Consider the following 17,833-nt stretch of genomic DNA (forward strand, 5'->3'; position numbering starts at 1 on the left):
TATATGTAGGGCCAAGTCTGAGTACCACAGGTTTTTTTCTATGGATTTTTTATCTATGTCTTCTGGAAAATTCTGTTTCCTCCCACAGCCAACACTTAATCCACACACAAATATTTCTGAAACAGATTCTGCAAATCAAGCCAAGGTTCAGCTGCCATTGGAATCATGCCTAAAAGGGCCACCTTTGTCTTTTCTACACCATGTCTCAGCACAGAGAACTGGCTTCTTAGGAGCAACGGGATGGGGTGGACAGGCTTCCCCTTCTTGTGTGAGTGCAAGTTCAGACGGGCTCCATGAAGAAATTAAAGCAGACATCTGGGGTCTATAATTTTTAATAATTTTAAACTAGCTACAAAATGTCAATCACTTCACAAACTGACCCAGGAGACAGGAGGAATTTAATATTACATGCTGTAAGGATATTTATCTCACAGTTTATCTATATTTCATTCATTTATATTATTTTTTAAAGGTTTCTTTATCAGCTACTAAACATCTCGCAGTTTGGTGTGCATAGCTCTAGAGTGAAGCAACAGAGAATTGTACTGAGAACAAACCACGGGGGAAATGGTGATTAAGAAGAGTCAGCCTTAGAAAATTTACATCTCCACACTGTTTCACAGCCAGGTTGCTTTCTCCAAAACATAGCCTTCAAAAGCAGCAAACAAACACTATATTACATCCATTTGACATAGTTTAAGCCAAACGCATATTTTGCTGGAAATGATAAAATGGTGAGTGTGTCAACTCCATCTTTTTTTAAAATTCTTTTTTTTAAAAAAAGGATGATTATGATTCATAAATCTATATATTGACAGAAAGAAAGTGACACTACTGCAGTTTTGCTGGTAGAACTTAATCTTGACAGTCTCAATACTGAGCATGCTTTGTTGTTGTTTTGTTGTTGTTGCTGTTGTATGGGTGTGTGTGTGTGTTTTCTCATCAGTATGCTACTGTCATGGAAAGATTCTGTTTAAGTAGGAATCTAAAAATCTATTTAGTTCTCATGCATAAATGCATAAATCACATCACTTTTAGTGCAATGCCTGTTATGTAATTCCACATTGTTGAATCATGAAATCATAAAGACAGATGACGGCCATGAGGAACCAAAGACAGAAAATTTGGAGAGTTTCAGAGCCTGACACCCAAAGAAAGGACCGTGGCAGTAGCTCTGTGGAATGTCACAGTTTTACAAGAACAATATTGTGTATTGAAAAAATCAACAGCATATTGAGCATTCCTAAATTGTTGTCATTCAGCACACACCACTGAGGAGAGAAAAGGAAAAATGAAACCCAAGACATCTTATGTAGGGAGTTAGAGCCACCAAATGACCACTATATACAACCTTTGGAAAGAAAGAGACTCAGAAAGAACAAAAGACACATAATATTGTTGGGAAGCTGATGGACAACACAAGACAACATTCACAACGAGGGTGGACTGATGTGTGTATGTGTGCAGACCTACTGGGTAATATCATGAGAAAAGCATGAAGGTGCTATCTTGCCCGACAGCATTTGGAAGAGAACATAGAGGGACACATTTAACCACTCCCCAGCATCTTTGTTGCACGTTGGTTGGCCTCATCAATTCTAGTTTTGTTGGAATCAGCCTAGAAAAAGGGGAAAGAAAATAGAACTCAGGTTACCCATCGACATTCCATTCATCATTCTGGGTCCAGTTCAAATGCCCCCTCTTGGATGAAGGCATCTTGAAACATCCCCAATCAGAATTGACCATCCCTTCTTTTGTTTTCCTAGAGCCTTGTTTATGGCTGTACTTGGACATGATCACAGAAGCTTGATGTTAGTTCTCATGATTTTTTCCTCACCAAAGAGTGTCCTTTTGAGGACAGAGTTATTTCATTTATCTGTCTATCCTGAAATAACCCCCAATGACTTCTATGGAAACATTCACATCTGTTGGATTAAGTTGAATTACCACCACTTGCACAGTCGGGTTCAAATCATGGCTAACTTATTAGCAGTGTCACTTTGGGCAAATGTGTTAATCTTGGGGCCTCAGCTTTCTCACATATAAGCTGGAGACAGTAAAGAATACTGGTAATGAGCAGGAGTGTCTACTACGTTCCACTCATTCAACTGTGACAACATCAAGATTGACATCAACTATGAGGTGTATCCCATTATTAGCTCCTTTTTCCAAGTGAGGAAACCAGGCAGAGAGGATTTAGGAAATTTTTCTAGTCTCATAGTACTAATAAATGGGGAAACCAGAGTCAGAAGGCAAGCAGCCTGGAGTCAGAGTTCACACTGGTAATCACTATGTTAATCATTCTACCACTTAGGTTTGCTGTGGGGATGAAATGAGTTTATACACAGAGTGTGCTTAGAATAATGTTTTGCAAAAATTGAGTGCTCAATATATCTTATCCTGTGATTATTGTTACTGAGTAAAAACTTGGCTTGCTTTTGGGATATTTAATAATTTTTAAGCCCCATTGCTGAAGACTCACTCCTATGAGTTTGATAATTGGCTTGTTTTAACAGGGGCACCTTTTCCAGAATCTTGGCCTTGGTTGATCTCCCCGCTGCTTAAGTTCCTTTTTGCTGTATAAGCAGCATGAAATCCAAGGCTGCTGCTAGGATGGACTTTTAAGCTCAAGAAAATGAATTATTCTCAACACCACTGAGAAAGATATGAGTCAGCAAGTAGAGACGAAGACAAAGATTCTGCTTAGGCTGCTGTTTTGTCCTATCCTCACTGGTAATGTCATGTGTCCCTCTCCAGCCTGGAAAGAGGAGGAGGAAGCTGAGAGGCAGTGGAAGGAAACCAAACTGTTTTTCTATCAACCAGAATTTATTCAATGATTACTGATTTTGCATCTCCTCCTGTGCTCGGTCATTTCCAATCTCTACCAAGTTGGGTCTTCTTTATTCAGTTTAATTTTGAATTCTCAGAACACTAGAGTTATCCATATTCAAATAGAAATTTGCTAAATTAAAATAGAAATATTTCTAGATTATTCATAACTGAATTATCTGGCAATAGTTCCCTACCATCTGTTTGGATAATCAAGATTTGACTTTCGGAATAAGTAAGATAGAGGATTAATTTCCCTTGATTGTTTTGATTTGTAGACTCATATTTTTGACCTTAGGTTCCTAATTCAGAAAATGGGTATCCTCTCCAATTTTACTTGGCTCTTAAATCTTCCCTCTTCAGCTATGAATCCTATCAGAAGTAATGACACTTCGGTGCAAAGGAAAATTACAGGCTCAGACCAATATGAAATGTTCCTGAGCTTGAATTATGCTGGCTATTTTTCCAGACTGAACTTTGAGAAAAGCTCAAATGAGAAAAATCTTCCATTTAAAAATGGACGGCATTTCTGGAGGCAAATGTTCTAGAATCTCTTGCTTTGAGAATGCACTGGGGAGACTTCACATGGTCGTGCAAGAGGATATTTTGAAGTAGAGCATGAGGTTCCTCTTTAAATACCCTCAAAGGATCTGAAAGGAGCTGAAACAGACCTATGTTCAATAAGCATCTGTGATTTCCACCTAAATACTTTCTGAAACACATCAATTTCCACCCCATACAACATCTGATTAAAAAAGGCACCCTATCTTTATTATATAACAGAAATAGTGCCTTTAGAAAAAAATTCTGAGATAATATCCTTTTAGACGTCTTCCTGGTATTCAGAGAATGCCTCTGTGTTCATTCTATTTATATACTTTAGGACTTTATTTATGGAATATACCTCATCCCACTTTTCATATTTCTCTTTTTTCTTTTCTTTTTTTTTTTTGGTGAGGAAGATTGGCCGTGAGCTAACATCCGCTGCCATTCTTCCCTTTTTGCTTGAGGAAGATTGTCCCTGATCTAACATCTGTGCCAATACTCCTCTATTTTGTATGTGGGATGCCTACAGCATGGCTTGACGAGTAGTATGTAGGTCCGTACCTGTGATCCAAACCCACGAACCCTGGGCTGCCAACGCAAACCGTGCAAACTTAACCACTATGCCACCGGGCCGGCCCCATATTTCTATTTAGAGAATCTTAAATTTGCTGGCATACCCAAGATATACTACATGATTTGAACTTTGTGAGAAAGCCAGGATGACCACTGGAGAGCCAGTCAGAGAGTTAGAAGGAGCTGTTTAGCCCACTCATTTGAACACTCTGGAAATCTCCTCAACTTCAGACCATGGCAGGTAGATTTGAGACTGCAGCTCAGACTTCTATAAGTGGATGCTCTCTACCCCACATGGCAGCCCATTCTGATCCCAGGTTTGAACTGTTTCCTTATTATATTTCAGTTTAGGACACTATGTCATGAAGACGCTGAGCAGGAAAACTCTGTTGAAATCCAAGGTCTTAGTTTTCAAATGCTGTGTTTCCTCCTTGCTAGAATTCAGGGAATGTTAAGCTTCAGTCTCATATGTCAACATGTGCGTGGTATCAGTGACTGACAACTTTAAATCAAAGTTTGAATATTACTAAGTTATTTTCTCAGCAACAGTTCCCATAAAGTATCTGATATCAACTTCACCCATTTTAGTAGTTTGCTGAGAGAATTGTGCCTTTTTAACCTTAGAAGGTTGTATATATACGTAAATACCCCAAAGCAGAAAGCAAGGTTTTTAAACAGATAAAGTAATCTCTTGACAGTCCATGGGGACAGATTGAAAACCACATTGTTTTGGACTCCCAAAACTTTACTCTTAATCCGAGAAAGGATCGTGAGCAATGGAATTGGGTGAAGGTTGTTGTTGGGATCATGAGAGAACATGGGAGAAACATTAGAAGATTCTCTTTACTCCTACTCTGTGATTTTAATTTGATCTTAGATATGCAGGAGACTTCTGCACACCATTTCCTATTATCAGAAGTGAGAACTTACATGAGAAAGTGGAAGACTATTAATAATTGTGCAGCTCGTATAACAAGTATCATTGAGGCAATGCTGGGTTGAAATAGGCTCTATCTAAATCATGTTCAGATTGTGATTTTGGAAAAAAAAAAAAAGACTAATTATTCAAAGGCAACTAGACCCCTCCTCCACTCCTTCACTTCTTAAACAATTCAGCATTCAAGGACTGGTACAAACCATAATGGCTATTTCTCATCCACTTTGCTGACCTTTGATTAAATCTTACAGCTGCATATGTCTTTGCCCGTGCAGTAAATTGGGCCCAGAATGAAAGGATTTCCCTAAAGAAACTAGACGTACAAAATGGTAGAATTAAGATGCCACTTGCCTTTCTAGGAACACTTTTTCTTGCTGAAAGTCCAACTCAATCAATAAAGGTTTGACCCCCGTCTTAGTAAAACGTCTCCTGGAAATCTAATTGGCTTTGATACATTATCTACCTACATTTGTGAGTAAATTGGGTCCATTGATAGAAACTGAATACTTCTCATTTTTTTCAAATCATTTTCCTGTTGGAAGGTAGGTCAGCAATGATTTCTTAGTTCATTTTTCTGGGCCACAATGGATTAGGTCAGTTTATGTTGGCGCCAGTGCTTTTTGAAAGCTCATTATTGTTCTAAAATTTATTGATTTGCACAGCTTTAAAAGCTTTCACATATCAAAGGCTTCTTAACAATGAGAAGTATGCTATGCCTTGCAAAAGTAAGCAAAGCACAAGCAAAGCACAAGTGTCGACCAGCACTGACACTTGTGTAGCTCAATATTGATCAGGCAAAATATTGTGCAATCAGATATTTTTGATATGGAGCACACAGAACACAATAGGGCAAAGTGTTCCCTTTCTGTCTAATCATTCCTTTTTCAAGTCAGTGGAGACTGCTTGGGTATCCAGAAGCTGAGTACTTAGCCTTATGATTCAAGAGATCTCAAAAGCATCCTTCTCTGCTCACCAAAGTGGAATGCATTGTTAAAAATAAATTCAAGGGTTTCAGGCTCAAAACTTCAATATCTCCCAAAGACTAATCTCACACAGTATGACATTAGCCAACTAGAATAGATCATAGATGCGCAGTTACCATTAAACCTACAATGTGTCTATTTCTCCCTTTTGGCATTTGGACATTTTAAGAGATTATAAGCAATACTAAGGACTCTACTGATTGGGGAGGGGGTGGAGTACAAGGACATAGAAACTATGTCAGATTTGCATAGTGTGGAATGTCAGGTTTTGGTGCCCCAAATCTTTTTATAAAAGCTTTCCAGTGTTTCCTTCTGTTCCCTTCTAATCTCAGGCCCCCAAACCACCCCTTCTCATTCTACTCTCTTCACTCTTCCTTATGCCTCTTGTTGAAACTACGGGGCTCAGTCTTAGAGCCACATCCAGTGTCCCCATGTGAACTCAGCTTCATCAGACAATGTTCCCTACTTTGAGATCTAGATATGTGCACTGTTGGACTGGAAATAGAATCTGGGCCTTTTTGAACTATCATTAAAGCTTTGGCATTTATAAAATCAAAGCTAACATTCATCTTCTGCCTAAACTAAAATAACTATTCTTTCCCTCATTTCCTGATTCTATTCCTACATTATCTACACTTGACAAGCTCCTAACCATCCTTTAAGACTCCATTCAAATTCAATGTTTCTTTTGAGACTGTCCTACCCCCTGACCCTTGAAATCTTTCCTCTTCTAACCTACTTAGCATTTTATTTGTGGCTTTCTTGGTGAACTATATTTTTTTGTGGTAGTAAATTCATCTGGCGGCTCACTGCCTCCTGTAGGCTGTGAGTTCCTTGGCTGAAGGGGTGGTGTCTCTCTCATCTTTGTATGTCCTGTGGTGCCTAGCACAATGCCTGAAATACAGGTACTTCTGAGGAATACCTGATAGATTAAATTCCATCCTCTTATCTACTTATCTGTTGCTGAATTTTTGTCTTGGAAAATTAAGCAGAAAATCTACCAGTGTGCCTGAATCCAATGTCATGGTTTGAGGGTCTCATTATGCCCTTCACACTTTCTCAGGAGTTATTTCAGAAGCGATGAGCAATGGAAACTTGCTGACTCCCACATGCTCACCTTCTCCATGATCCTGTCGATCTGGCGATTCTGTGTATCGATCTCATTGCCCATATCCAGGGCCATGTGACGGAGGTTTCCGATGATGCCGCTCACCTGCTCCAGGTTTTCATCCATTTCATTTTCTCGGGCATCATTTGTTACCCTGGGTGTGAAAGAGAAAATTTCAGTGGATAGAGATTGAGAAAAATCTCAAATACCAAGGACCCAAATCTGTAGACCTCTGGGTATCAATCCTACCCATCTTTAATCTCCTTTCAATATGAGAACATATTTTAGCTTTTGTACCTTAGAAAACAATTTTTAAAAATTCATGTTTGAACCCTTGAATTTCTATTTTTAAAGACGGCATATTAAATAGATTAATGTATCTACTTCTTTCACTTCCACCACACCTCATTTCCTCCCTTCATATGTTTAATTCCAATTTTCATTTTTTAAGGATAAAATCATTTTAGTTGGGAGGATTCCAGGTCACAGAATGAAGATGGAACTAGTTAGAAACTGTATTTTCCTTTCTGAAATGACAATCCAAGTCTCCAAGAGTCAAAGTCAGAAGAAAGAAAAAATTTATTGCACCAAGTCAGAATTTCTCTGCTCATCTCCCTTCCCATTTGGGACCAACATCAATGGGAAGAATAATGATAATTACAGTCTGTCCCTTAATCCTACTTGCTCCCAAGAACTCCAAAGGGAGCTACTTGTCCAAGACGATTTTTGTTTGCTCAGATTTCAATGCTATGAGGTTTTTGGTGGCATTGTGAGTGGGTGATTTCAGGGGAGAAAACTGTGAAGAAAGATTATTGTTCCAGTTTGAGTAGGGAGGAAGGAGTTGGCTCTCCAAGGGCCTTACTATCTTGCCATTTTTTTCATAGCTCAGCTTGAAAATTAAGAAGGCGCTAACTCTTTGTTGCAAATAATAAGTATTTATACCAGAATAGTCTGGCTAATTAACATTTTCCCATTACAGATGGTGACGGGCTAAAATTGTTCAGAAAGGTTAAAATCCTTCCCATCACATAACTCTCAATGCAGACTGGCTCACTAAGGGTTTTAAAGCAGCTTAGGCAGGAGAAAATCAAAGGGCAACTTCCTAGCTTTCTTATGTAGGAAGAATCTTATTTAAATGATCATCAACAGCTAAGCCATACTTCTGGTCCCACGGTTCTCAGCCCTGACTGCATACTAGCATCACCTGAGGAGCTTTGTAAACCACAGATGCCTGGGTCCCACTTTTAGAGATTCAAATTTAATTAGCATGAATTAGGCTCAGGCGCTGGTATTTTAAAAAACAAAATCTACTCAGGTCCTTCTAGCATGCAGCCAGGATTGAGAACACCTGGTTTTGTTCCCCTGGGAGCAGATAGAAACAGGAACAGGACTGTCATCTGTGAGGCGCTAAGTAGGTATCTCGACCTTACACCAAAGTGACAGTGGCTTGTCACTTGAATCTGGTTTGTTGGTTGGCAACATCAGCTACCATGGCCTGGGTACAGATGGCTGTACAAACAGCTACCCCAGTCACTGCTGAGTCCTGGTGTAGTTGCCTATGAAAAGAGATCTTTTTTTTTCTTTTCTTTTTAACAACAGAAGTATTTGTTATTATTATTCTGTTTTTCTGGTCTCCTGAAAGTTGAGTTCTGAATTGGCAGGTCTGTGTAATTTGAGATTTTTTTATAGATGTTTAAGTTGGCTTTTGCTTCCAGATCTCAAAGGAAATGATAAATAACAAGATAGGTATGCTCATTTTTCTCAATTTGTACCCCCAGATCCATTCTCTGAGCTTCTTTGCTCCCTGCCCCGAGAGGCTGACCTCTCTGCAATACCTGGGTTTTCTCACTCTGGCTTCCAGGAGGCTTTGGCCAACGGCCAATGAGATTGGAAGACAAGAGGAGTGAGGGGCTGGGGCATTTATTTGCCTTTCTCATTCCCTGCTAGTTTGGGCAGCAGCTGCATTGCTCTGCCTATAGCCCCTGCCCACAGCCATTGCGATTGTCAGGGTCTCGTAACAGCTCTCTCTCATCCCTTTAGGACATTTCCTGCTGTTGCTAGTCCATAAGCTCTTCACCATTCCTTGTTATTAACCTGCCCACACCTATGTAAACAACCTCTTTAATAAGTTCTTGTTCAATTAAAATCGTGGAATGAGATGCCTGTTTACTGACGCATTGATGCTGGATGTGGTCATACGACTCGCTTTGTCTAATAAAATTTTGGCAACCATGACACAAGCAAAGGCTTGGTAAGTGCTTGTGCATTGGAGCTGTTCCCCCAGAATGCTTTCACCACCACGTAAGAAACCAGAGCTATCCTGCTGAAGAGGCCTCATGGTAGAGAACAGAGGCAGCCTGCTGACAGGCCCAGCCAACCACCAGACAAGCGAGTGAGGCCCTCTTGGATCATCCTACACCCGGTTGCATCTCATGAGCGAGCCCAGGAGAGGCTCTCAGAAGAACTGCCCAGCCAACATACAGATTCATAAGTAACCAGGAAAATGGTTGTTGTTTTAAGAACCACTCACTTTGGGGTCGTTTGTTACTCAAAAATAGACAACTGTTACAGTGCTGGCTGCACAAGGCTCACCTGCGGATGAAGCCACCACTGATGGCCATCTGCTCCCGTTCGTCCACCACACGAGCAGGCTGGCTGGCCACCACGCCATCCTGATTATTGCCCCAGGCTTTTTTGTAAGCATCACTTGATTTAAGCCTATGCAAAAAAGAGGGTGAGTGACAAGGCAAGGGGGCGGAGCACCTAGCTCACAACAATGATTACCTCTTCAAGCGAAGAACCGAATCAAGCGAATGAATTTTAATTTGGGGCATTAGAGAATACCGATATATCATAATCCGGACCCAAACAGTTGGCCACCACCATACCTCAGCTACTCAGCATTTCATTTCCAATTGCGATTGTCAAGACTGCAACCTTTGTTTACAGGTTGCTCTTGTTTTGGTTTGTTTTTGTGGTTTAGTTGGATTTAAGACAAGGACTAAGGTAGCTGGAGGACATTCAGTTCTATTTCAGTGACATGGTTATATTTTGAGACACAAAACACACAGAAAAACATACTGGCAGACAGACACAAAACAAGACTGCCAAGTACAGTGTGTACATCACACCACAGCAACACACCATTATCAAGAAAAACATACTCCACGTTTTTACACACCATCATGCAAAGATTCCCCGTTTAATTTTTTTTTTCCCCAACGCATGTGTGGAACTAACCATTCCAACTCTGCATGAAGGACATAAAGGATTGGTGGTTGGCCAAGGGTGATGGTCTTTGAGTTGCCGCTAGAGTGACTTGAATTAGATAATATATCGGTACTTCCAAACAGTCATCATACATCCAGAGTTGATGTACAAACCTTTGTCCACAGAGACAAAAAGTAAAAGAGGCGTAGTGAAATGAATGCAGGAAAATAGAAGAGAGAACAAGCCATCTAGCACCAAAAAGGGAAATCCCTCTACATCTTCTTCATGCACCAGCTACAGGCATGAGTAGAAAGTGAAGCATTCTCATTGAAGCCAAACTACTCCGGAAGTTGACCATTCTCGAAAAAGGCACTAGCAGGACAGTAATAGCCTTCATGAGGATTTGAAACGCAGGTTCAATAGCTTCTTTGTTGGGCTGAGGGGCAGGCTGGGAGTAATTACGAATTCCTACTTCAAACTATCCTAGGATATGGCAGGAGGAGAGTGGTCTGGAACTGGTGTGGTCTCATGGGCCATAATTCACTGAGCTGCCTTGGAGAGAGACTTAAAATCCAGGCATACCTGTTGTGCCCAATAGGAACATGTGCAGCATACTTTGGTGGGTGTGTCGTAATTTAAGGCAATCAAAGATGTTTTTACGTTCTTTGCATAGTAGAAACCACACGCTTTTTAGTCCAAAAACAAGAGAACTTCCTTTGGTCCCATTTTCACATTTTCCATTATAAGACAGCAGAATTTAACCCATTTTTTTCTTTCACTAGAGGACCGCAGTCATCTTTAAAACTGGATCTAATACTAATATTTGCAGATTGGGGACCAAACAACCCTGGAGACAAATTAGAAAATTGTATAGACAGAATCTCGGCAACTCCCACAATCGAGTGTACAATGCCACAGCCCTTAGAGCAGTCAGAATTCACTGCACTAGAGACTCGTGGGCCCACTCAGTGAGACAGGATCCCAAAACTAATTTCCTAGAGCTTAGAGTCTGGCTTTTTTTCCAACTCCCCATCCCCTCCCTCCTCTCATGGAAAGAAGTTGTATGGACCTTGTGATGTTTTCTGCTATGTAAAATGTCTGGTATACCATCTTTGGCAAAGTCAAGGGGGTGGGGAAGTTTGCGTTTCTGAAAGAAGGCAGATCACTGCACCCACAATGCTGCACATAGACTCACATAACTGCCGGACATCTACCATAGTCCTTCGAAACATGCCGAGACAGGGCAAAGCCCTCAGAGAGTCCGGGGCACCACCAGCCACTGCGTTGTGACACATGGTTTTGAAAGCATTATTGACACACAATAGGGAACACTTCAGTCAAGCTTTGAAGCTTAGTTAGGGTCTCTTTGGCAATAAGGAATTAGTGCCAACTCGTTTGTGGAATTCGTAGGGGCTATCATTTCATCCAAACAGTAGAGTCCATCCCAGGGGGGCCTGTCTCCGCCCTTTCTCCACATACAGTTGATGAAGGGGAAAATGTATCTGTTGGAATTCATCCCCAAAAAGGTGGAAATCTCACCTGGGGGCAAGTGGCCACTAAAATGGGTATACAGTGAAATCTTGACTAACTGGAATGCTTAACAATGAATCATTTTGGTGAATTATATGACTTAACAGTGGGCCATGGAGGAAAATTCTGGTTCGGGGTGATTGTTGAATATCTGTTAGACTCTTGAGCCACCTTCCTGCCTTAGAGTCTTAAGAGTGGTGAACACGATCGAACCTTTCCTTGGTTATGGTTTCTCTTGATGTGTCTGATGGCCTTTCCCCTGAAGACCAACTCTTACTGTTTGGTCCTCTTAGATGTGGAAGCTATAGGATGGACACCGAGTGGGGGAAGGCAAACTACCCAGATTGCCTGCAAAGAAAAACCATTTTAAACCCCGATGTCATTTTTTTTCTTTAGTTCATCTGTCTCTTTTTGCTAAAAGTGGAAGGGAGAAAACCATAAATACAGTTGAGGGTTCCAGTTAGCTAGATTCCAGTTAATCAGGCTTTACTGTAGATCATTCTTTTAAAAACAGTTTTCTTTATTTTTAAATTGAGCCCCTCCCCCTCCGAAACAGGAAGTGGGATATTTTAAATCAGCCTCAAAGTTTAAAGGATGTGAATGGTCATATAATCAGCTAGAAATGACATCAATTTCTATTCTAAAAGCTAGGATCAGGAGAGCTTTTAGGAAAAAGGCTTCTGTTCAAAGGGGAGTGGGAAGGGTGAGGGAGTTCGGGTAACGGGTTTAATTTTCTAAATGCATGTTGGACAATCCGCTCATGCATTTGTTTTCTTCACTGCTAGTCAAATGAGACTATCTTCCAGAACCCTCATTTTCAGGTTCCTTCTGTTGCAAACCTTTATAACCACATGTCACATTTCTGCTACATTCCAAAAAAGCGTTGCAGAACCTTGAGAACAGTTGAATGTTTTGTGATGTCGTGCATGCAAACTCTACACATTTCAACATTTTGGTCAGTGTACAGGGAGATCTCCCAAGAGGAAGAATTGGAGAGGGATGGGTCCAATTTGGGTAAGGCTTGAGCACTTCTTGCCGAAGGACTCATCGCCTCTGCATTGGGTGCAGCTCTGGTATCTATTAGTCTAATAGCTGACCCGATCTGGCAACTGGCAGGCAGTTGAAAGGGCGAATCTCTGTCATCTTCTCTAACGTATGAAATGCTTGCTTGGGCCAAATTACCTGTCTCTTTGCTTCTGAAAAATCAAACCTTGATATTTGTGTTTCTCATCTTCCAAACTTATTACCCTCAGTCTTTTTTAAATCTGCAATTTTGGCTTTTGGGGTTGGGTGCCTCTTTCTTGAGGCTGGTCTCTGTCTCAAGGTACACTTTCTGGAAAATGTTGAAACGTTCATCAATAAAAGTTGCTGACAGTGAAGCTTTCACTGTAGTATGCCTGATTTTTAATGCATCAACAGTAACTCCCACTAATATCATCTATGCTATGAGATGAATGCATTGGAGACGGTATTGATCTGTTCTGCATGCCACATGCTCATCCTGCCTTTGTGCCTGGCAGGAATGAGCTTGTCAAGGCTTGGAGTTGGGCCTTGGGAAACCAAAGCTTCAGGCAGGCAGGCAGCACCTACTTGTTACAGGGACACACACAAAGCCCGCAGAATTTTCCTAGGTCCGTCAAATTCTTTTCTGCTTCTTTCATGTCCTTATTGATTTGGTCCATCCCTTCCTCAATGCGTTCCAGTTGTTCTGATTAAACACAAGTATTTTATCCCCACAGAATGAAGCAGATGGAAAAGGACAAAGAAAAAAAAGACAAAACTTCAGACATTCACTTTGACATTAAAAAAGAAAAAAAAAAAAGAAAGAAAACTGGACGCCACAGATTAGAGCTGGTACCCAGTACCTACTTGTTACAAGGACATATGAAAAGGCCACAGCATTTCCCTAAATCTTTTAAATTTTTCTCGGCCTCCTTCATGTCTTGGTTGATATGGTTCATGCCTTCTTCGACACGATCGAGTTGTTCTGGTTAGGACAAAGGGATGACAGCGTGGAATGAATTTTTTTTGGGTTTCCAACAGAACATGAGAAATGATTATGTGAAACAGAATTTGAAAGAGAAAGAGAGATATTACAATGCATTGTCCAAGAGGATGCATTGCTATAGACTGCTGCTGCTGCCCTACGGGGGCACGGATGGGAGGAAATGAACAAAAACGATGCTCGAAATAGTTTGTAATCCAGACAAGATGGGATGAGGTAGGTAGGCCTGTTTGATTCTGAGTGTCCAGGAAAACAGCACAGCATATTCACTTACTCAGACACCAGTGAAATCCAAGGGAAAGAAAAACAGGGTGTTAGTTTATGTTTTAGGCATTCAGATTCAATGCTACTAGGGAAAGTATCTGCTTCAACTTTAAAATGTCTGTATCTTTTGGTTTTTAAGCATCCTCAACCAGGTAAGAGTAGAAAATAGAATCCATCTTCTTCTTTGGGGAAAATAACAACTACAGTGATAATTAGCAATGGGCGCCAGATGTTTTTTCCCCCAGCAGTGGCTGTCTGGCCAAAGCTCAGGGTCAGTTGTTGGTTTGAATACTTAATTTATAGAAGCCATAAAAAAAAGCAACATCAGCACAACGACGTTACAAGTACTGGATCATTTAAATTCCTCCATCCTATGACTTACTTGCCATGAAAGCTTTGGAAGGCATTTCACTTCTCTGTGCCCTGATTTCCCGTCTCCACAATGGGGGGCATGCTAGATCCCAACTCCAGGCAGAGAGCAGGGAAAATGAATACCTGGGTCTCTGGAGGAGGGGCGATGGATTGGAACAGAAAATAGCACTGAGTCGTCGCTGCCAGCAAGGCTGACCTTAGTGCATCTAAGACAGAGATTAATAGCCATAAAAATGAATTGTACTTCTAGGTGGCCAGGGTGACATACACTAACTTGATTAATTTTTCAAAAGTTATGTCACCAAATTGAGTAAGCTACAAGTTCAATGAAGGGATTTAAAAAATAGACTTTTAAGAGCATTAAAGGAAAGCAGGAATGAGATGTCTTGGCTGTCTAATTACAAAACCTAATTACGCTTCCATTCCTCTTTTAGTTTATATTTTCATGCATACATGCCTATGCCTCCAGGAATAAAGGCATGATTAGAATAAAACTGAGAAATACATTTCCAGTCTAAGGGCACAAATAATCCCTTAAAAACAATTTCACATTAAAACGTACAGTGGAAATTATCATTCCAAAAAACTAAGATAGGTTCATTAGTGACACAACCTAGGGAGACCGTCCAATTGGAAAATAAGAACCTATTGTGTTCTCTTTTGTGGGGCCGAAGAGCAGAGTTCAGCTTATTAGGAATCTGCTCTCTCTATGATGCTTTTCAAATGACTGCTGAAAACAAAATTTCAGTGTTTATCCTACACTGGATAGCTAGCGAGAATAACACTGTAGTGCTGGTGAACTTATGCTGAATAAATATAAGTATAGTAATGTCTTTAAGGAAATCCTTGAAAGGGCTAAAAAACAAAAGAATGGATGGCAATTCTTGGTGTTCCAGAAGATTTTGTGCTTTTCTGAAGATTTTATTCCAGTTTCTTGTAAAGAATGCAATAAATAAGCCTGCAGATCAAATTAACTATCAAATGAAGGGATTGGAGCCGGGAAGGAACCCAACATCGTCAAAAGAAGAACGATGTTAAAGAACGATGTTAAGGATGCCAAATCCCAATGGAATAATTGCTCATGGCTTCCTGGAGTGCTGGGTTGAGATGGATTGGAGTGCCTGGCCTCAGAGGGAAAGCGTGCTGGACCCAACTAATGACAGCTGACATGGGCACTGATTATGGCATGGGGCTACATATTCAGGTATTTGCCCTTCAGGTATTTGGCCAAAAATATTAACTCTGACAGCATTTCAGGAACCCCACCTACTGTGCCTCCAGAGATTACGAGGTAACATAAAAATGTGAATCAGTCCCCAAGTGTTGTATTTCTGAACCAGAGAATTCAAATTAAAAGATACAAACAAGCAGGCAGGTCCAAATCCATGTTTCTGAGAGCTGGGTTCTGCCAGGGGTTTCCAGCTTGTTTGGCAAAGAGAGGGATTCTGAAGCTCTTTCAGAAAAGTTGATTCAGAAAACTAATTTATAGCTACCAATATTGGTTGAACGGTCATCATACACAGTTATAAGTCAAATCCTTAATTTAAAAAATATCTTGGAACCATTTTGTCACAGATATTCTAACAATAATATTAATTTTTAGAGTGTACTGAGTTATGTTTGTGAATATGTTTGGCATATTGGGACTTCACAGCATTTCAGTGACTTCTGCGAAGACATTTCTCAGGAAATGCTTGAAAGTAACCAATATCCTCATTCCCTTCTGGGGTGGACAGCAGCATCTCACAGGCTGATGCAAGGCACCATCCAGGGTTGACTGCTCCTTACCTCCCTAAGCTTGCTTTCTGGCTGTTTTCTGTCTATTCCTGGAAACTGGGAGGAGAATAGCTTTTTGGGTGGGGAGAGGTATTCCAGTAGATAACACACTATATGTTGGGACAAGAACTTGAAATTTCTTTTGCCATGTTTGGATGACTGATTATTTGTGATAGATCTACCAATAGCAGGATGCTCAAGGATCTAGGTTTAGATATCATTTCTACTCATCTTGACTAAGGCAACATGGGATGCTTAGAATCCTCAACCTGGTAAAAAGAATCCAGTAGAGGAATAGCAAGACATCAATGCTATTGACCCAGAGTGCAAGCCTTCATGAGTATATCCAGATACAAGATGCTGCCTACATGATTTTCATTTTCCTTAGCATTAATGAACATGTAGAAATTCATTTAAATAGCCATGTGCCTAGTGGCCACCATATTGCACCGTGCAGCTTTAGTCATTCAGTAGTCAATATCATAACAGATATTGGTGGGTGGACTTCAGTAAGAGGGATGTTTTCAAAAATACTACCTTGTAGTACCATGGACCCTTAAGAAAGTCGGCAGGCTCTCTGGATGAAGCTTTACTTTGCCTTTACTCTACCAGACAGTAATCAAAGATTTCACTGTTTAGTTTGGAGTTGATCCTATGGGATTCTTCCCAAGCTACATCTTTGGCATCAAAATAAACATATAACCCAGCAAACACCAAAAAAAAAAAACGAACAAGAGATATGGAAATGAAAGGGTATGTCATCCCATGTTAGAGTTGAGATTGTTTCATGGGAATTTCTCTTGGAGACAAGAAAAGTCCCAGGACTCAGTCCATTTCCAGGACTGTCTGTCATGCCCAGTGCTCCTTGGTGTCTCCTGATACCTGGATATAAAACAAGAATCCCATAAGGAATTTCCAAATGCAACCATTTAGCTGGACAACCTGGAATGGTTCTTTAGAAGGATGGCTGTTTCTTGACACTCCTGTGCAGCTGCAGGATAGAAGCTGTCAACATTTTTGGTGTTTAGACATAGACGAAATTAGCAGAGCATAACTGAAGAGAAATGTTAAAGCAGTTACTGATCTAAACAACTAAATATAGCATATGCAGAATTAAAATGCACTTACGATGGCAGTGAAGATGCTTGTTGACTTGTGCTCATTGGTCAATTTAAAAGGTCCTAATCTATTATAGTATAAATGGTACGTGGACCACTTAAGACCAGACAGAAGCCACCCTCTTTTGGAGGTCTTACAATTGTCTGTTTCTCAGTATCAATCTATTCACCATGTATCCGGTAAAACCGACGCTATCCTGGGAAGTAAGTTAAACTGAGGAACGCAGCATTTACTGTGGTGTGAACACAATTAAAATGTTTTAGCTGAGAACACTATCTTGTGGGGGAAATCTGCTATTCTGCTTTGTTTCTCCAAGATCAATATATACATGTTCCTGGGAATCATTCGTGCTTACGAATAATGTATTTTTTTCTACTTGAACGGAGATTGTGGCAAATTTTACCTCTAGATTTTCTTTACCGAAATACAATGAAATTTGCAACTCAAGTAAGCAAGTTATTCACTTTCTCTCTTTTTGATTCCAGATTTGTATATGTTACTTTCCATGTCTTTATGTCAAAGTTTTATAGTTAGGGGAAAGAAAGACATTATCCTGAACCTTTCCCAAACCTTCCCTTCAA

General features: G+C 40.4%; 1 protein-coding gene across 2 annotated transcripts in view; it reads right to left on the reverse strand.

Annotated features, from left to right (window-relative positions):
• Positions 1-316: 316 nt before the first annotated feature.
• The window catches only part of SNAP25 (synaptosome associated protein 25), an 81,985-nt gene continuing 64,468 nt past the window's right edge, over positions 317-17,833 (reverse strand). The window contains exons 5-8 of one of the 2 annotated variants that reach the window (XM_014832809.3): positions 13,307-13,424; positions 9,569-9,694; positions 6,986-7,130; positions 317-1,618 (exon numbers count right to left, since the gene is read on the reverse strand). In XM_014832809.3, the coding sequence (XP_014688295.1) occupies positions 1,550-1,618; positions 6,986-7,130; positions 9,569-9,694; positions 13,307-13,424 (458 nt within the window). In that variant the 3' untranslated portion in view covers positions 317-1,549. Of the gene's footprint in view, positions 1,619-6,985; positions 7,131-9,568; positions 9,695-13,306; positions 13,425-13,585; positions 13,704-17,833 lie in introns of both variants that reach the window. The other variant, XM_014832810.3, reaches the window with a different exon arrangement.

The sequence above is a fragment of the Equus asinus genome, chromosome 15, assembly GCF_041296235.1.
Source record: "Equus asinus isolate D_3611 breed Donkey chromosome 15, EquAss-T2T_v2, whole genome shotgun sequence".
In the NCBI taxonomy this organism is placed as follows: Eukaryota; Metazoa; Chordata; class Mammalia; order Perissodactyla; family Equidae; genus Equus; species Equus asinus.